The sequence below is a fragment of the Epinephelus moara genome, chromosome 20, assembly GCF_006386435.1.
Source record: "Epinephelus moara isolate mb chromosome 20, YSFRI_EMoa_1.0, whole genome shotgun sequence".
NCBI classification, from domain to species: Eukaryota; Metazoa; Chordata; class Actinopteri; order Perciformes; family Serranidae; genus Epinephelus; species Epinephelus moara.
In genome coordinates, this window is record NC_065525.1 from 41384546 (window position 1) to 41406290 (window position 21745).

The window sequence follows — 21745 nt, forward strand, 5'->3', positions numbered from 1 at the left end:
GGATCTTTTCATGGAAAAAACACTGTAGAATGGTCATACTTTGAGCAATCTTCTTAAAATTTGAAGTTTGTCTTCATTGATAGTGTGCCTACAGCCCCACAGTGTCATTTACCTGCTCAGATGAAGCCACAGACAGTTATTCATCCTGAAACACATTTTTTATTTCATTTTAGGAAAATCTTAAATTTTTTACTGACTTCAGAGGCCCATTACTCTGTCTCTGTATCACCTAGAGTGTTTCTGACACTTTCACAAGAAGCTTCAGGGAGTTTTCTTTCTGGCAAGACCTCATGCATGCATGTAGTCAGAGCGGTTCAGAAGCTACAGTCATTTTAATTTGGGTATGTCATTTTAGCCGCTAGACTTTGCTACAAAATGGGGGTGGAGTACATTAACAGAGACTTAAACAAAGCCAGTGACTCAGAAGGCCTTATATCCTTGTGCAGGTCGTTCCAGAGCCTCGGGGCACTGGTGGCAAAAGCTCTGTCCCCTTTGGTCTTCAGTCTGGACGCTGGGACAAACTGAGGACCACTGCCCGGGGATCTCAAACTACGTAAAGGTTCATTAGGGACAAACTGGTCTGAAATGTAATCTGGAGCCATGAAGAGCCTTAAAAATATCAGGAAGATTTTAAAGTCAATCCTAAAACAAACAAGGAGGCGATGTAAAGAAGCTGAAACTGGTGTGACGTGGTCATCCTTCTTGGTTTTGGTTAAAAGCCAAGCAGCTGAGTTCTGACCAGTCTGGAGTCGTTGCAATGTTTTTTGATAAAGACTGTTGCAATAATCAAGACGTAGTAATAGTGTTAGTAAAAAAATAGTGAAAGATTCCCCCATTTGTGGCGCCCCCTATGGATGACGACGCCCTTGATATTCACCTATACTGCTGATGCCACAGGTCAGCACTAAATCAAGGGCAATTTTTAACCTCTGTCCACCTGTCTGCGACGTCTCATCTGTGAACCATCAGAGTCACAGGAAGGTGTGAATTGTTGTGAAGCAGCCTGGGTCCTGACTTCCCCTCCCGGCCAGTTTCTGAGCAATTCACACTCTAATTCTTCGGACCCTGATGACTCTAACATGAGACATCACACAGTGTCATGTGACCTCAGCATTAACAGGTGACAGGTGTGAAGGAACCACAGAGGAAAGGAAAGGTACTCCTTCTTGATTCCTGCTTATTGGATTAGCACTAGGACGCCGTCAACACAGGCTGCTGATGTAAACCACATTTTAATTTGCCAGAACGTGTCTAAAAGATAAATGCAGGTTCAGCTGGTTTGTGTAAATTGAAATTGTTTTAAGTTCAAACACCGGACCTGATCAGCAAAACCAGAAACTTAATTTAAGGCAGTTGCAGATTAAATCCATGTTTGTCATGTGTTCTGGAGGTTTTATCTGCTTTATTCTTTGTGTGATTCACGTTGTCTGTTTTCCTGTGACCTCCTGACCTTTTCCTGAAAAGAGACATCAGGCAGACTCTGACATTACTCTTACAGCCAATGCTAATACCTCCAAAGGTAATACCGTGGCGTGCCTGTGCCTTGACTTAACAGCAGGGCTCAGCGTTGAAACTGACAGAGCCTTCGTCTGCCTTCAGAGTTGTCAACCTTCGTCACGTCTCCTGCTGCCATTCCTCACTACACACTCCTTATTCTTTATGCTCGGGCTCAGCAGGAACTCGGCTTTGTGATCTCTTATTTGAGGCTGGAGGTCTCTCTCTGCAACGCTGCGCACACATTGCTGCAGGGCTGCCATGTTGCGTTGACAACACAGTGGGATGCAGGAGGACCCGCGAGGCGCCACTACTGAGGAGAGAACAGTGACATGAAAATCAGGTGTTGACGAAAGGTGTCAGGGGTAATCACTGTTGTTTGGGAGCAAACAACCCAATCCCCCCGCTGAAATATGGAGGCTAAGATGTCACAAGTTATAAGCTGCAGCCTGCTGGTATATATAGTGGGTTTATATTCCTGTGGCAAGCTGGATACAGTGAGTCCAGTAAATGTTTTGACAGGGCTTCTGATTCTGAGAGGCGTGCTGTGAGATAAGGGCACTGGCCTGGTGCTCTAACAAGAGAGCAACAGACAACAAACTAACTATCAAATGATTAATCACAACAGCACAAGAAAATACAATAGTGCACGGCGTCTCATTAACCGAGGAATGCCCCGTCATAACGAGTAATTAATGCAAACAGCAGCCTGCACTGATTGGCTGCCCACTAAGCCTCCATGCATCACAGCGTATGGCGGCAGACATTTAGATGTAATGACTCAAACTCATCACCCGTCATGATGTATTTTTTGACAGCGGCGGCAGATTGAGTGTACTCACAGCGTGCAGTTTGATATCTGTCTGCGTGACACGGCAGTCTTTCACCCGTGCTGTTCCCAGTTGGCATGATGGTATGGAAACACGCCATATTTCAGCGCTGGCAGGGCAATAACAGGATACAAGGCGTTCTGCTGATGTTGTGGAAAAACAGTGAAGCTGCAGTTTTATTTATTTATTTGTCTTTTATCATGTTTGAATTGATGGTTAATGTGTGCAGAGGGTCTGTTGGCTGTTTGTCCTTGAACGCAGGGATTTTCTTTTTTCTTCTACATGTTTGACTCACGGTCCGATTAATATGTTATCAGGCCTCCAGGCACAGCGCTGCTGTCGGCTGTAAACAAAACACTGACATATTATCATCTTGTAAAGTTCGTGTGTGAAACATGTTAGCAAACAGATGCCTATTTAAACATCCTGCACACACACAATGTCATTAACATTTATGTGAGCATGTGATTTTGGCCGCCTGATGACTGTAGGTGGGATAATCACACTCCTTTTAGTTCTGTTTTGGTCTTCATCAGCTCCATTTTTCAAAAACCGCACCCGCCCATACCCGTAAAGCTCAGTACCAGAACCAACCTGTTACCCGTCATTATGTCTAACTGTGCATTCACACCAAAAGCATCATGAGCGTCATAAGCGGCCGGCAGCCATTCATTTTCAATGTACGCTTGCTACGAAGGGCGTCTGGAGCGTCGGCGGCAGCAAGCAGCGTGATGCCAGCGACCGGAGCGTCACTGTGAAGTTGAGAGAAGCTCAACTTTATGCAAATGAGCAGCACCGCCACCGAAGCAGCAGCGAGCAGCAGCCAATTGCAGACCATGATATTCCCCGTGGAGGAGCCGGGTTCGCAGGACTTGGTGGACCCAAATGGCCCGACGGTACCGAGCCCTGCGTTTCCTCAGCAAATACACCGCTGCCATACAAAACAGGCTTCCCAAAGTGCGATCCATGGTGAAAGAGGAAGATGTACATGCTATATATATAGACACTTTTTCCCTCCAAAGAGCTCCCGCTTATTTACCACCAACTCAATAAGTTCCCGCTTATTATTATTATATCCTGTGCAGCTGAACACATCTGCAGCCCAGCTTGAAAGCCCCGCCCCTTGGCAGCCTTCTGCAAGCCCTGCCAGAGCTGCCAGGCAGCACGATGCCAGCGACCTGAGCGACCGCTGGCGCTCATGACGCTTTTGGTGGGAATGCACAGTAAGTCAAAGCCACACCCGTTAATTAAAGCTCTGCGACTCGACCCTCCACCCGTGAATAACCCCCCCAGGCTCCAGTCCCTCACATTAAGCTGGTTCTCCGTTCTTGAATTGGACGTCTCTTTGACTGGATGGTGAAAACATTCAATCACTGCCAGGTTAGGAAACATGTTAGCATGCTCCTTCCACCACCATCAAACCTCCAAAGGATCCTCCTTGGGTGTCTTGAACTCCATGTAGGCTGCCACCTCATCCTCGGGCTGCAAAGTTTCATGGCTGGAGTCCTCCACGTCGGGGACCAATGTGACCACGGGGTCAAAGGTTACACTTGTGTCACTGACTTTCAAAATAAAAGGAGCTGCAGCTTAAATATTACTATTACTTATTATACTGCACATCTTTTTCAGCGGGAATACTTGGGGCCGCTGCAGCAGGGCAGGAGCAGGAACCCGGGAGTAGGGCTGCAACGATTAGTCGACTAATCGATGACTAATCGACTATAAAAATAACTGGTGACTATTTTACTAGTTCACTAATTGGTTTGAGTCATTTTTCATCTAAAAGTACTATAAAAGTACCCCAAAATACTCTTACTGCAGCTTTTTATGTTCAGATATTGCCAGCTTTACACACTCTCCTATGACAGTGAACTAAAACCCTTTGGTGTGTGTACAAAACAAGACATTGATGTAATTTTGGGGTTTGGGCGAGACAGGCCGACATTTTTCAACATTTTAACACATTTTTCGATAACATGATTAGTCGACTAATCGAAGAAATAATCAACAGATTAGTCGACAATGAAAATAATCGTTAGTTGCAGCCCTACCCAGGAGTGCTGGAGCTCAGCACAGACAGGTCCCAAATGTTGGGGCAGAGTCATATACCTTGGTTCACATGTTTTTAGCATGTATGGACGCAGATCTTTGCACAGGAAGTAGGTGATGGACTGTGTTATTTTCTTGGCTCTCTCACAGTTGGCTGGTAGTTGTGTCGAGCTAAGTGTGTCCAGTTTTGGTGGATTTTTTGATGTAGCGGGTTTAGTGTTAGCTTGGCCGTCAGCAGCTAACGCTATCTCCGGATGATTGCATGTGGGTGGAGCCCCCATGTTCGTAGTATTCCCAGAGTATTTTACTCTAATATGACACTGCCTGCAAATCCCATGTGTCATATCCAAGTCCTCCTTCTGTGTCCAAAAATCCAAAATAAGTCCAGACGTTTGATTTAAATTCCAATGGCAGATTTCCATCTTTGTTTTGATGAACTTCTTGCCAAATGCGGCTGACTGAGACTTCTGCTGCGCTCACCAGGAAAAAAAACTCAGCCCCATCTAGTGGACCGAAAAAGCAACTGATTTTATTATTCTAGTACGAAAAGTTGTGTTAAAATGTGTATTTGCAAAAATTAATAATGTATATAATAAAAGATTGATACTTAGCGTCCGTGTATCGACACAATATCACCACACAATATATTGTGATACCATGCTGTATTGATTGTGACACTGCCACAAGAGTGAGGGCAGAAACATGCACAGTATTGTTAGACGGTTCTGAAGTCAGCTAACCTTCACATATACTGTCAGAATAACTCACAGTGTCTCTCTCACTGCTCTGTCTTGTTGCCACCTCCTGGTTCACTCTGTTCAGGTGTGCTGCTGCACACAGGTGAAGGGGGCGTGGCCTGTGGGAACAAAGGAGCAGGAAAGTGTTTGGGGAGGGTTTTTTGATTTTGTTTGTTTGGAGGAGGAAGTGGAGGACAGTGGTGGAAGCTGGACAGCCAGCCATGGTAAAAAACTTAAGCTGACTCTTGTTGGTGGCGTTTCCTCAAACGGCTGGGGGCGGAGTATAACCAGGGTGCGGAGAACCATAAAGACGGAGCAAACTAACAAGCTAGGACCAGATTATTTTCCTGATTCCACCCCGGTGAGTTTCCTTTGTTTTACATATATATTTTCCTTTTTTGCTGTTTCTATTTTTGCATTTTGAAGGGTGGACATTGAACATTTCTTCCCTCACTTAGATTACTTTCATCAAGGTAGAGTGTTTTAAGTTGAATTAAGAGGATCATTATTAAAGTGAACATTGCTCCAAATCCCTGTTCTAATTTTGGGGGCGGGGGGGTAATATCTAAATAAATTATGTTTGAGTCTTATGTAAGTTTCCTATAAGTACTTTATTTTGCTGGTGTCAGAAGGGAGCTGGTCACGATGAGTTCAGCGGTTGAAAACACCTGCTCAGGTGGTAGTGATGTTGTGGGTATGCAGAGGTACTGGCGTGACAGCTTTGCTGGTCTGGGGAATCTCCCAGCGTTCACTTTCCACAGTTTGTCAGCTTTGTGTCCAGGGATGGGGTAATGTCCGGTAAAAAGCTCTCAACCTCCATGTCCATCCCACCTGTGGTGGAAGCTGCGGTGCACTGCTCCCCCATAAGTAGAGCCATCACAGAGGCCTGACACCTGTGGATTCGGAGTGGATCCAACACAACTCCCAGCAAGCTTAGGCCCTGTTTAGACGAAAACGGTTTCTCTAAAAACAGAAAAGTCTGTCCTTTGCGTTTTAAAAAACTTCTGCGTTTATATGACAACGTTATTGAAACGATCCCCGTTCACACGGAGCCGCAAAATCGACTGGAAACGCCGTAGTATGCACGCCAGGCCAATGGGTGGCAGTGTGAATTTGCAAAGCAACACCACAGCATGACGCCATGCGCCTTCCTCTACAACGCGGTGATTACAAACCAAGACAAAGAAGACGCAATGGCGAAAGCATGCACAGATAACTTTGTCTAGACGGACGATGAGGTGGAGTCTACAGTAGATCTACACTTTGCTGGAGAAGCATTGATAAATTCAACAGGGTGAGCAGCACAAACAGAGCTCGGCATTGTTGTTGTGATGGTCGACTTTCTCACGCATGCCTAGTGACTGGAACCGTAATGTGCATGTGCGAAAAGTCTCCGTTGTCAGAGGAACTGCATATTGCAAGTTTACATGACAACGGAGACGGTGCCGTTTCCAAAAAATTGCACTCTGGAACCCGTTTCCAAAACGTTGCGTTTTCAGGCACCCAGAACGCTGCTGTCGTATAAACGATCGGCCAAAACGCAACTAAAGTTTACCGTTTTCATTTGAAATCGTTGTCGTATAAACGGGACCTTAGATTTTCCATCCAGTCGCTGAGCAGGTGTTAAAAAAAACAGCTAGTAAGCAACACCACACTGGCAACTCACCAGTCCTCGCTGATGTAGTTGCAGGTGATGGTAACGTTATTTTCAGTCGTTAACGCAGTTCATCTATCTGTTGTCAACGTAACCTTGCTAGCAGTGCTGTCTAGTTTAGCTAGCAGCTCTGACTTAGCCTCCTTGTACCTGATCTCGATGCATGAGGTGATTCGTACCTTGGGATGGAATATAGAATGCTGGCTCAAGCAGATGCATCATTTCCCGAAATTCCTTGCCGTCCACTACACTCATAACCATCATGTGTTTCTCTATAACCATATAGATTTGCTGGGTTATTTTTTCTGCAGCTTTTTGGTGCAAACACTGAGGTAATGGTGGGTTGCTGCTGCTGAGACGCTGTGGAGGATCCAGCCAGCGCATTTTAAGTGTTTGCAGATGGCATTTTCTTCTTTCAGTTGGACATGGACCCACACTCACTTTGCCCACTTCACTTTCCAATGTCACCTCCGCGCTCTTCCTCTGGGGGTGTCCGCCTTGTCATAAAATAGTTAGACTGTGCTCTCAGGTTGCGAAACACTAGCCATTGATGCATATTTGAAAATACACAATTCTACTGACAGCAAGAGTCTAATAGGAGACTTTATTGATTATATGTCAGAATGAGATCTTTCTTTAATGGTGATATATTAAATTTCTGGTGCTCGAGCAAATTGTTTCCATCCCTGCTATGTACGTGTGCATGTGCGCCCCTGTGTGTGCATGCACATGACAAACAACATGAGGACCCAGTCGAAGAAAAACAGCTCTGCGGTGCTACTTGAGGACAAAAACTCCACAGGGAACCTGAAATACAAAATATCGATCAGTGCACTTGAACGTCTTTAATTTGAAGCCCAGTGGGTCTCTACACGACAGGGGCACAGGATTACTTAACAATGCATGACCCACTTCACTTAGTGTTGTAGTTCAGGGGTGAAAATTTGAGACTTATCAAATTATTAAACCTCACTGACATGAGGTGGCATTTTCAGGGAGACTTGATCGTACTTTACTTTATAATTAAGATGCCAAATGTTCTGTTAAATCTGTTTTTCTGTTACAATCAATTTGAGTCGTAACTTAGGACTTGTGTATTTGTTGTGCTGCAGTGTGGTAGACCTCAGTTGCTCCTATTTTGTTTTTGAGTGACAGAAAATGATGACTGAACCACAACAAGTCAAACTTTATTTAGACAGCACCAACATAACAAGGCCTTGGTGGCCTCAGCAGTGATGATCTGCAACATTCAACACCTCATTCCTCACAATCCCTCTGGAGTCCATTATGTTGGCTTCCATTGTTCTGTCAGGTCTGCAGGTGCAGAAGTGAAAGGCTTCTCGCTCCGGCTAACAATAGAAAACACAGAAGAAGTCGTTCATTTGCTGCTCGGTCTGCAGGTGAAAAGCTGTGACAGCCGGGCTGCAGAGAAATATTGATTTGTTGTTGACAGGGTGGATTAATCAGGAGGTGTTTACCAATGACCACCAAGACTTGGACTACACCAAGAAATATACACACATAACACAAACTTACACCCTGTCTGTTCAGATACTTTTGTAAATGGATATTTATCTTAACGTTTGGGCCTCTCGTCCACACGCAAACTGAGTTATCACAAAGATATTTTAAAATACCTTTTGAGGTGAAGACTGATCAAAACTCTGGTTATTATTTATCAGTGTGGGCTGTAGGCTGTGTGAAGGCCTGTGTCCACGGAGTGTTTTTTTATCGGCACTTCATTCCAGCGCTTCATAAAAAAACGCTCCCAGTGCTTTTTTTAAGTGACGTGCTCCACATGGGTCTCTATGACAAAAATATCTTGACACTGACGTTAGCTAGGTAGCTAATGCAACACTACATTATCAGAGGGTTGACTACACAGTCAACATCAAGCTTACAAAGCTAACAGTGATAAAAGCACAACACTTAAAGCAGCATCCAGCATCCGCCTGCTGGTGACACTTAAGGCCTTTGCACATGGAGACTGTTTTTGTTGAATGCGTTTTTTAAATCCGTCATTCAAAAAAAGTTACCTATCCGCCTGTCAACACGCCCTTCCCGTCCCTCATTTGGCACCTCAGCTGCATGAAGGGGCGGAGCTGTCCTCCACATTCTGTGAGTGGTCCACATCCTCCTCCTCGTCATCATCATCCACCCGAATATTACTTTCTGACCTGGTGAACGTGAGTTACCTGAGTTATGACTTCAGCCAAAAAAAACAGACTCACTGTTCAGAGGCCTTTAGACAGTAGCCCTGCTAAAGAAGCTGCAGTGACGTCACCAGCGCCTTTCTGAAAAGTTCAGAGATTTTTAACTTAAAGCACTCGGAGCAGCTGCACAAAAAAGGTGGAGCACTCTGAAAAAAGATAAGAGATAAGATACACCTTTGTTGTACACCCTAAACGTCTGGGTCAGAAAAAGGTAGGCACACATTAACTTATGAGAGAAAAGGGATGAAGAGAGACCTCTAAATAACTTCCTGAACAATGAACGCTAAAGGAATTCTAACCAGGAGAAGTTTCAGCTGGTTAAAATCTGCAATTCACCACTAGACGCCACTAAATCCCCTTAAATCTGGCACCGTGAACCTTTAAGTTAGCTTCTTCGTCCTTAAATTAAACAGGAATCAGTGGTGATGAGATCTCCAGTAGGTGTTTTGAAAAAGGTGACGTTAGCCTGCACACTTCACAGCCAGACAGCTAACGCCTGAGCCACACTGCCCGCATGAGCAGCGCTGCTCAGGTGTGGAACATCTAGAGCGGAGTCTCGCCTATTTTTTTCTGCGTGACGTGTGCACACATTTACAGCAAAAAATAGTCAGTGAAAAACGTCTTTTTTTAAAAAAAAAAATTTAGTTTATAAAGGACAATACGCACTTACATTACTCATTCATAAAAATTAAAAGATGTGTGCACCAGATTTAGCAGAGAAGCTAATTTCCATCTGTTGGTCCTTTTGATGCTCAATTTGACATCACAACACCTGTCACTACAGTTTCAATGTTTTTATCTGTAACAGACAGGAAAAATATAAATATTTGATTGTAACTCAACACTTCCTGTTTCCATTTCATAATAAAAGTCCCCAGACAATGTCGCTTTTGACAAAATCTGTTCATTTGTTAACATAAGGCTTTTTATTGTGAAATATTTGCAGGATCATGTTGTGGACAATACAGTGGCTGCACAGCTTCATAAAAGAGCAAAGTACCAGCTTTCTTTTGTGGAGATACAGAAGTTACAGCAGCGCCGCTGTTTTTATCCTTCTAGTGTGGATGGAGAGATCCTGTGAAAGGGAAAAATTTGGATTGCTCAGGTTAAAAAAAATGTTCCAGATTGTTTGAATAATAACACAGTTTAAAGTTGAGCAATGTTCCAATCAACAAATGCAAAAACAAATCAGCACTGGCTTATCAGACATCACCTAATCAGGCTAATCACCAACAAGATTTAACAACACTGATTCCCCCGCGGCAAGCGGTGTGTCATTGTACCAGTTAAGCTAATCTTCCCTGCGATCACACCTTTTCATGCTGAATAGAGACATTTAATTTCCCTTGTTGTTGCAGAAGATTAATTGCACATTAGTCTCATTTTATTTGAATTAAAACACATCTTTCTGAGTCTCCACGGCGGACGGGCTGTGTTTGAGCAGTGAACTGGCCGCTGTGTGACAATATGGGCGGAATAACTGCTGGAACAGAATAATACTCTTTGCATAATCAAACAAGGCAACAAACTAAACAGGAAAAGCGATGAACAAAGGAGAGGGCACATTTGTTCAGACGTTGGAATAATCTGAGCGTCTGGTTCTGTGTGATATGTGCTGATCCAAGAGACTAGCATATTTGTTTGTGTTTGTCTTCTCATTTGCATGGAAATATGTGTGTTTTTCTCCCTAAAGAACATCTGAGGACATCATTAAATGTTGAAAGGCATAGACATAAATTAAACATTAGCATTTCATGTTGCCTCAGTTTGTAAACTTTGGGAGAGATTTCTTATCACAGCGCCACATCTTAATTACACCCATGTACAAGCCACTCGGGTACGTCTTGTCTCCACGAGGACTGAACACAGAGACGATGGAAGTCAAAGTCACAGAAATGTTTGCCAACACTTGATTTGCATTATATGTGCACTGAAAATGGAAAATAGCACGCAACTGAGTGGAATACAATTATCAGGCAGCCTGATGACTTATTTATTGCTGATGGAGAAAAAAAAAATCAAAAACATCCTTGAATGCTCCTTCGCAGTTATTAATCACTGTGCTCGCTTTATTCTGGGACATATTCTGTAGAAATGTTCTGTTTTTTTCTCTCTGTCTCATTTTGTCTTTGGTCATTCTTCTTTGCTCAGTGAGTTCACTGCATTTCTCATAATGACTTTGAACAACATCCTCTAAAACTGGAACTTAGGGGTAAGAAAACCTCATTTAGAATCACACTGACATTTGTAATCATGCAAATTAGTGCAAATCCAGCTATGGAACATAACCTTACCCACGTATAATCTACTCCATATATCTAGATAATGATCCATCCATCCATCTATTCATCTGCTTATCAGAGGCCGGTTCGCGAGGGCAGCAGGCTGAGTAAAGCACCCCAGACGTCCCTCTCTAACACTTCCCAGCTCCTCCTGGAGGATCCTGAGGCGTTCCCAGACCAGATGAGATATATAATCCCTCCAGTGTGTTCTGGGTCTGCCCCGGGGCCTCCTACCAGTTGGATGTGCTTGGAACACCTCTAAAGCAAGAAGTATACTTGCTACGTGGCCAAACGTACGCGTACACATTGTGCTGAACCTGTGTGTATACTTGCTGCAGCACGGACGTTCGTCAGTGCAGCCAAAACGCCTGATACTGGTGGTCTCTGCTAGGGGCAGACCGCAGCACTCGGACACAGAGGTCACGAAAAGAGAAGAAGAAGGCGGTTACAGTGTATTTCTGGATAAACACAAACATGGACACTCTCGGAGATCGGAGATGGTATGTGCGGCCCCTTAACCAATCACATGGGGAGTTTGTTTCCCTTGTTTTACCCATGCGAGCAATTGATGAGGAAAAGCACAGGGAATTCTTCTTCTTTGGAGTTTTACAGCAGTTAGCATCCGTTATGTTGCATTACCGCCATCTTCTGGGTCTACCTTGCTCCTACATCTTTCATTCCATTATATCCTTTTCACCAGTCCAACTCCAACCTCACGTTCACAGTCTCTAGGTATACTTCGCACAAGCGCCTCTAGTGTTAATGTCAATATTGCATCTCGCGTACGCGTCACACTACCTCACAGCAAAGTGTGCGGTCTACGCGCCAAAGGACCACAAAATATGCGTGGCGGCCACACGTGCATGAAAACTGCACGCGCACACGTCCGTGCACCAAGTATACTTTAGCCTTAACAGGAGGCGCCCAGGAGGATACGGATCAGATGTTGAACCACCTCGATTGGCCCCTTTCAATGCGAAGGAGCAGCGGCTCTACTCCAAGCTCCTCCCCCTATCTCTAAGGCTGACACCCCAAGGAGCAAACTCATTTGCTGCTTGTATCTGCGATCTCATTCTTTCGGTCACTACCCAGAGATTATGACCATAGGTGAGGGTTGGGACGGAGATGGACAAGCTAATCGAAAGCTTCGCCTTCCGGCTCAGCTTCCTCGTCACCGTGACGGTCCTCCAAACCACTGATCCAGCTCACACTCCATTCTACCCTCACTCGGGAACAAGAACCCGAGACACTTGAACTCCTTCGCTTGAGGCAGTAACTGTCTCCCCAAACTATAGTAATGGTCATAATGATCATTCCTCAGAGATCCATTCAGCGTTGTAGGGGGGAGTAACACCATTGTCAAGCTGTTGCCAGGCAGTGCGCTGGAACCAGTGAGGAGTAATAAAACAATGGTGAGTGCCATGGACAAGATAGACGCTGCTATCGGACGTGACTTCTCAATATTGCCTGAAACTGTAGTTTGTTTTATTTTGCTCCTCTCTAAACAAGTATTCTGGCATGACTTCACATCAGTGTGGACTTTAAATGACATTAGATACAGGCAGATACACTGGTCTCTAGTGATTGGTTAGGGACAATCAAATCCACTTCCTCCACAGAAATCAGTCAGAGTAAAGGCAATGTCAGACTGAAGATGGAGACGGAGTGTAACGAGTTGACAGATCGGTCTGATGTCAGACAAAGAAATACATTTTCTCTTTTAAATGCTTCACATTATTTAGACAGTGGTGATGCTACTCTACCTATATGAGTTTCACCTGAGGGTGCACAGAGTCAAAGTAAATGACAGGAGCTTTTCTTTCAGCATTGCAGCATGAGGACACCTGGCACAGTCACTGTTGGGGGGATCCAACCTGTGGAGTTCTGGGTACAGAATAATTGCAGGAAATACTGCGACCCTGAGTGGACTGAGGACCTCCAGGGCTCCTCCAGGCTGTTTCGGGAAGTTCCAAGAATAGTTCAGTTTCTCTTATTAGAAGAAACCATTACAGATAGAAGGACTAAAGATTCACAGCTGGAGTTCCTCAGGACAAATCTTATTCAGGTTATTAATGAGGCTCTGCTGCTGTTTGAATGAATAACTGTGGAAACTACCAAGGTGCCCAATTAGATATCTATTAAACTCATAGCTAACTTTAGCCACATGTGACTTTTGCAGTGGTGGGTAGAGTGCTGAAATCTATACTCAAATAAAAGCCTGAGGTAATAAATGACTCAAAGTACAAGTTACTTTCCATTTTAATATTTTTATGGTGTGCAGTGAAAAATGATGAAAAAACAGCACTTGATGAAACTTTTATGAATTAATTAATAATGTTAACCCCTTCTGATGATTAATGAATGCATTCAAAAGACTAACAGACCACCAGCCACAACATTAATGTCATTATCAGAACATCAAAGATTAACATTAAACATGAAAAATTAAATACCCATAGCTAACATTAGTTTGCTAAGCTTTTTAAAAGTGAAGATCTCAGTGTTTTCCGGAGGCACAGCAGCACATCATCTGCTGTCTTTTTTAGATTTTGGTATAAAAAGTTTGGCCAGATGTGTTCAGGGAGTGTGGGGTTTCCCCCAGAAAAGCTGATAGGCCAGGTGGAAGATATCTTTGACAGGGCCTGGCGTGGGCCAGCGGACACGTGTCTTCTTCGACAGGGGCCAGAAACACTTTGTTTTGATTTTGATGTTAACAGTGCAGCAAAGTTAAATTGAAATACATTTTTTTATATGTAAAAAGTAGCATTTGGTCTCACACTGTCATGTAACGTGTGTTTGTTTACAGTTTAGCACCTCCTGCCGACTATTTCTGGTATGACTTTAGAGCCTTAGTGTTTAAAGGCCCTGACACACCAAGCCGACGGTCGGCCGTCGACCAAAGTCGGGCCGTTGGTGAGCGTCTGTCGGCCTAGTTTTTGCGGTGTGTCCCGCACCGTTGGCACTTCGGCATCTGCGTCTTTTCGGCCGATTGAGCATGTTGAATTGGCAGCGGAGCTTGTCGGTGAGAGAGATCACTCTGATTGGCTGTTCAGGTTTTATTTTCTCGCCCCTGTAGCAAGTGAATCTGCCTGTAGTGAAACCAGGGCTAACCGGTGCTTCCTCCTCAGGCTCCACTTCACTCAGCTGCCCCACAGACCCGCTGCCTCTTCCCACTTTAACCTGAATAACAAACCAGAGTTAGCTGGGAGTGGCTACCGGAGCGTTAACCACAGCATGACCGGAGGGAAGCACAGCCAGTTAGTCTCCGCTAGTCTCTGAGCTAGCCCCGGCTCTCCGTTTGGATCCAACCGGAGCACCGAGCCCTGGTTTGTTATTCAGGTTAAAGTGGGAAGAAGCAGCGGGTTTATCGGGCAGCTGAGTGAAGTGGAGCCTGCGGAGGAAACACCGGGACCGTCTGGATGTAATAGTCCGTGGAGGTGCTGCGGTGCTCGGCTGCACAGATAGGAAACCCCTCGGCTGACAGGATGTACCACTCTCTCACTCCGCTTTACTCTCACGCAGGCGCAGAACGTACGTGCCACTTGGCCGTCGGATGTAGTCCGTGTAGTGTGTTCAAATGCAACTGACACAGGGCGACGTGAGCTGCTAGTTCTTTGATGTCGTTTTGGTGTGTCTGCACCTTTAATTTGTTAAAACAAACATGTGACCTGGGTCAGAGTTCATTTCGGCCATGTTTGTATTGAATGCATGCTGGAGAGGCTCTGTGGAGCACGGCCTGTTGAATCTGCCTTCATCTGTTCGTGTAAAGCCTTGGAGAAGCATCGTTTGTAAGTTAACTATTCCTTTATACCAGGTGACGTTACTGATGTATAAATCATGTGATTTTTTTTATTTTTTTACATGTGGGTGGTTGTGATTGCTTTGTAATGCTTTGTGTATATATATGTATTTTACTGTCATTTCAGTTTCACAAAAGTCTGTACAGAGAGAAACATGACGTCTCAAGACGTGCATGTAAAGAGAGGTCGACTTTCAGGCCTCTCAGACTTACTGTTTATCTATATGTCTATGTGTGCACATCAGACATGCATACAGGACAGAATACACATGCACATGTAATATGATGCAGATTTGTTGTGTATTCATGATTCATAGAGGGGCAAGATAAGATTTTGCAAAGGGCCCCCAAAAAAGGGGCCCTGTTAGCTGGTGTGTCCCCCGGACATTACTGTAACATTACTGTTAAATCAAACAGTCTGACGTTAGCTAACTGGTGACGTTAACATTAATATTAATATAAAGAGGAGGGCTGGGAGGTGAGCTCACTGTCCTACTGCTGCTGACATCAGGTGAGAGTGAAACTAAGAAAACACTGCTGAATCTGGAGTAAGATGTTTGAGTGCAGGCAACACAAAAGCAGCAAAGAGGAAAAGAGTACACGCACTAGATGTGTTCACCACAACAGAATGTTGTTTGCACACAGTTTAACTCTTGAAATACAAAATATGACGTAGAAGAGAGAAACTGATCCCTTTTCTTGGTATCGAGCCTACCGATGCAAGGATGGATTTTCAAAATGAAAACGTAGTATCGTGAGTATTTTAGGATCAATCTGTCCACCCCTACCTGCACTCAATCGCATTTAGAGCAGACTCATTGCAACAAAGGTATAAATGTCAAATGTAGTGAAGTAAAAAGTAAATTACTGGCTCAAAAATATACTCGAGTAAAGAGAGGAAGTACGGTTAAAAGAAAAGGAACATGAAAAGTGCTCATTCCTTAAAAATTATACTTTTTCTTGTGCATTAGTTATAACATGTCACTACCCACGCCTGGACCTTTGTCACAGTTATACTCTGTTAAAAGTCATATTTATGTATATATGCATGCTTCTGTGTTCTTCCTAATAATGCAAGGCCGTTAATGTCATTATCACTAGTTTGAGTTCACACTGCCAGTGAAGACTTCTATTTGCTCGGCGGAGCATTTCTCATCCACTCCTGCCCTCTGTTACTGCACTTTGAAGTTCACTGCTGAAAACACTTTCATCTGAAGGAGACGGGGGAAAAAAATCGTGTCTTTCAAGTGTAAATTTGAAAGGGGCCAGGTGGTAATTTGTTAGTTTAGAAAATCACAAACAAAAAGGAAAGGCGGGCTTCCACATGGACGGTGGAGTCAATGTTAATTTCTGCCTGCGCTCCATTGTTTGCACCTTTTTCAGATGGAGCTGCAGAATGAGGAATCACCTCTGATCCACGTGTTGGAATATTAACATAAAAATCCTTTGGGAGGAAACATGAAATCCAATTTCTTGTGTACGGCTCATTTGAATATAAATCAAAGGGAGTGTTGATGTCTCCCTCTCATGCCTCATCCGCCCGGCTGTGGCAGTTGTCCAAACCCAAATTCAGAGAATCAGTTTATTTGCCTAACGAGAATATCGGGTCACAGATGTAACAACACGCAGCCCACAGCTGCCACAATTTGTCAATCAAAGCATCTACAGAAACCCTCGAAAATGCAAACCAGATGCATCTCACACAAATTAAGTATAATTTCTTTCCTGGAGATGTCAGGCAGGTTTAGCGTCAGTGGAGGGACAGAGAGGCGCAGATAGAGGATGACACTAACTCTGCAGCTCACAGTGTTCCTGTCCTGCCTATTAGCCACATGTCTGCCAGAGTCCTGACACTGTGAGGACTTGACAGGCCCGCTGCAGAACCTCAAATTAACTTAATTTGGACTTGGATGTCATCCTCCACAAAGCCGCCTCGGTTTTTCTTAACCTCTGACTGCGACTTCTCTTGACGCACTCGGTCCAGGAGCACAGCGTTTCTCCGAGCCGGGGAGGACTGCAGCCTTTAATGAGAGAAAGGATCGGCCTGAGCTGTGGCTTTTTTAATTAGCAGCAAGGCCACTTTCCTGCTCAGTGCTCTCCTTCATTTCCATCGCAAGAAATTATTTACGGATGCTTTTGCTCTCTCATGTTAGGCTGGCCATTACCGTTTGGATGGCACAAATGACGGGGCGTGGTAATTGGCACGGTGCAAAATTACCACAGAGGTCCGGAGTAATGGTGTGTTTGAGTGCTTTCTTTTTGCTGCTTACAGTCCTTCCTTTTTTAGCACAATGTGAGAGATAAAGGAAGATATATTGCACAATAAGCGTGTTCATATTTAGGCTCATGTCAGCAGGGAGTAACCGTTTTAAAGGCACAGCGAGGAAGAACACAAATCTTCATTTTGTTCACTTAAGGAAAAAGCCTTTCATGAATACACTGGTGTTCTGCACTCAGGCTCAAAGTTTTACCTTGGTGGCTTTATGTGATTCACAGGATTCTTTGATTCCTACATCAGCCCCACTGTGACCGGTTAAAGGGCCAGTGTGTCAGATTTAGGGGGATTTAGTGGCGTCTGGTGGTGATGATTGCAGATTACAACCAGCTGAAACTTCTCCTGGTAAGAATTCCTTCAGTGTTCTTTGTTCAGGAGCTGAATTATCTTCAGAGTTCTCTTCCTCTCAGAAACAAACAGGCCAGCTGATTTAAATCGGTAAAAACACTGAATAAAGCAGTTTCACAGTACAAATTAGTGTTTCTCCGGCGTATTCACAGAGGTCTCTTCCTGTCCAAAACAAAAAGACCCGATGGTTTAAAACCGTTCCTTGTTAAAAAAAAAATCAGTGTTTCAATGTAGCTCTAATCTCAGAGGCAAATGCCTCTTTCTAGAGTCAGTGTTTGATTAGTCTGTTCTGAGCTGCTGTAGAAACATGGCAGTGCAACATTGTGATCTCTGTAGACGAGGACCTGCTCCCGGGTCCATGTCATTGGTCCGACAGCCCATTGGTCCGACATCCCATTAGTCCGACATCCCATTAGTCCGACGGTCCGCGGTGCTGAACGGCTCTCAGCGGGCGTATTTCTGCCTTGATGGTGCGCCGCGACCGGCTCTGGGTCAGCTGGGAAAGGCTTGAGGCGAAGCAGGCTCACGGCTTTGTGTTTCTTTTTCATTTTAACCCACACCATGATCTTTTCCTGACCCTAACCAAGTGGTTTTTGTGCCTAAACCTAACCAGACCTTAACCACAGGGCATCATGATGATTTTGGAACGGACTTCGGAACAATGGGTTTAATATGGTCGGAACAATGGGACAGATCCGATCACGTGACTCCTGGGGAAAGTCCTGGGCAAAAGTCTCATTTTTGTGTTGGGCATCCACCACCCCAACCTGCCTCCTCAGAAGTGCTCAGGACTGCTTCCTTGTGTACTGCCATCAGTACAGTGGTCACATGATCACAGGGATATATGTACGAATTTGGGTGCACTGCTTTTCATAGGAAAACATCGAAAAATTTGTGAGAACAGCCTGTTTAAACTGACACCATCCAGCAGCGTATCATACTGCTGTGAAAGGATGCCTTTTTCTGGCAACGTCTGACGCCGAAATCACTGACCAAGCAGTGGTATTTGACGATTTTGAAATGAGAACAGATTGAAGGAAACAAGTCTGATTTTCAGGTGATTATACAATAAAGAAAACATACTTAATATATTCCATTTCTGCCAATATATCCCCTTAAATCCTCCACACTGGACCTTTAACGAGAATTTTCCATACGTTCTGCTGCCAGCATTGAGGGACTGGACCACTTCAGCCTCTCAGCATCGACTGCAGTGACGTTCACTGTGTACCAAAACATTTGTGTGCAGGGACCAGTTCCACCCAGGAGCCACGAGTCCTCCTTTGACATTCATACACAAACATATGCATCATAAATACTTTACATAAAACTATAAAAATGGATTATCCCACAATTTCCTTGCACACAGAGGACAATCTGGACCAACAAAGAAAGCTTTAGCTTCCAGTGAACTTCTTTAAATTTTCAATCCAGAGGCAGTCTTTGGTTGTATCACTGGGGCATATATCCTCCAGTTGAAACACACCAGAATGCTCACAGAGAGCGACCTCACCCCTGGGACCGCGTTTCTTTGAACATTTTTACATAATGGAGCTCATATTGATTTTTGTTCTGAACTAGAGGGAAGAGTTTGAATAGGAAGTGCTAATATTTTAATCCTGCATTCCCAAGACAGAGAGATACTCAGCGAAGAGAAAAACACAAACAAACAATATTTTGTTTCTTTCATATGAAAAAGAGAAAGTTGCAGAAAAGTTTTTCCATAAAAAATAGCAGATGGTACGTATAGAGAAGAGTACCCTGGCCTGTTCATCTGCTCGGAGTATAGTGGAGTTATTCTCTTGTACTTTATCCTGGAAATGCACTCTCGCACTGTCCAAGTCTTAATAGGTTGTTCTCGACTCTGACACGCGGCTGACAAATGATCAATTGTTCCACTTAGAGAAGTTTATGGAAAAAGTCTGCCAAACAAATCACCATCGTGTGATGAACCAGAAATTGACTGGAAGTTTGCAAACATGGACTCGTATTGATTTTCACATGAAGAGTGAATTATTTCTCCCGCGTCTCTTGTGGAGTCTGAAATTTGATATGAAGTCATTTTTGCTTTCTGCACTCTAATTCATACAAGCAGCCAGAAACCCCTTTCTTACACACAGAGCGATACCCTTTGCCACGGGCCACTCAAACAGTAATGCGTTCTTTTAGATTAGCCTGTCAGGTACAATGTAATTGACTGGCGAGATTAAAAAGAAGATATCACAGTGCATTATTGATTCGCATGTGAAGAGGGTCACATGTACCACAGTTTATCAGCACCTCAGCAGACAGCCTGGGAATGGGAGACTTTTTATAAAACCCTCTGGGGACAAGGGGGAAGGATTAAAGGGTTGCACACAGTCAATTGTTTTCAAGTTTGCGACGATGGTCTATTATTCTCAGGCTCATACCTGATCCTATATTGAAAAAAGGATGTCTAACATAATACATCAGACACTTCCCGACATAAATTACTGTAGAGAGGAGAAGATGCAGGTGGTGGTGGCCTCACATTTACATAAGAGGGCTTTTGGGTGGAAGGTTGCCAGCTTTAATCCCAAACTACCTATTATGATGTGACTCAGCAAGACACTCAGAGGAAAGCTGCAGCCATGCCAGCAGCTCTGTCGGGCTGTACTGAGGCTCAGGAGTGCTCCCAGCTTAATGTCAGCATGATAACATGCTCACAATGACAATGCTAATACGGCGATGTTTAGAAGATAGTAGAAGGTAGAAGGAGTTCGTCAAGTGCGGCTGAGGTTGATGGGACTGTCATCAGTTTGGACAGGTATTCAGTCAGAAACCAGCACTGGACAAATATGAATTTGACCTGATCATGACACCAGTGTTAATTTCGTTGATGAAAACGATGAGGACATTTTTTCATCAACAACCTTTTTTCGGGTCCATGTCATTGGTTCGACAGCCCATTGGTTCGACATCCCATTAGTCCGACTGTCCGCGGTGCTGAACGGCTCGCGGCGGGCGTATGGTGCGCCGCGACCGGCTTGAGGCGGAGCAGGCTCACGGCTTATGTGTTTGTCACTTTCTTTTTCATTTTAACCCACACCATGATCTTTTCCTGACCCTAACCAAGTGGTTTTTGTGCCTAAACCTAACCAGACCTTAACCACAGGGCATCATGATGATTTCGGAACGGACTTCGGAACAATGAGTTTAATATGGTCGGAACAATGGGATGTTGAACCAATGGGCTGTCGAACCAATGGGCAGTTCCCCCTTTTTTCCATGACGGAAACAAGACGATGACGAGCTAAAAGTAGATCTTAATAATAAAAACCAAGATGAAATCTTTGTGAGAGAAGTGAATGTAGCACCGATGGTTCCCTCAATTCAAAGTCAATGGGTTTTTGGTTTGATGTCTGAAATGAGGTCTGTGGTGAACACAAGGTGAAGAGACTTTCAAGTTTTGTTTTACAACTCAAATCTTTTAGTAAATACCCAACTGTGAATTTAGAAGCGTTTGCATGTTTTACAAAAGGCGGTTGGTAACAAGTGGCTACGTGAGAACAACCCGGTCTCACTCTGAAGTCACTGACTATCAGAGCTTTGTCAGTGACTTCTGGCGTCAGACACAGACAAAAAAAGCTGTCCCTTCACTTCAGCATGACCTTTACCCAATCACTTGCTTTTGTTGCCTAAACCCAACCACATGTGTATGTTGGCTGAAGCGGGATTTATACTTCTGCGTCGAATCAACACCGTAGCCTGTTGTGCACCTCCCTAGAAATGTACCTACACATCACAGTGACGCAGACCTCCTGTCTGTTTCTGTAAGCTGAAACCATTTCCCTCAGTGGAAACAAAGCTTTGATTTACTTTAATTTCACAGATAAGAAACAATAAATTGTGAAGACAATAAAGCCTCCACACACTGTGTGTGATTTATCCTGGCTTCATATGAACAGAGGAAATCTCCACAAGTTGCTAGGCTAATTTATACAATGTAAAATGCCATAGGCTTGTGCTAATAACGTTAGCATGTTGTATTTGTTTGGAAAACGTGTTTAGTATAAGACAGTTGTTTTGTTGGTGAAACTTGT

At 44.1% G+C, this 21745-nt stretch overlaps 1 protein-coding gene across 1 annotated transcript in view; it reads left to right on the plus strand.

Moving 5' to 3' along the window:
- Window positions 1-5901: 5901 nt before the first annotated feature.
- eif4g2b (eukaryotic translation initiation factor 4, gamma 2b) overlaps window positions 5902-21745 on the plus strand; it is a 52332-nt gene continuing 36488 nt past the window's right edge. The window contains exon 1 of the mRNA XM_050072148.1: window positions 5902-5977. Within this exon, the coding sequence (XP_049928105.1) occupies window positions 5902-5977 (76 nt within the window). The remainder of the gene's footprint in view (window positions 5978-21745) is intronic.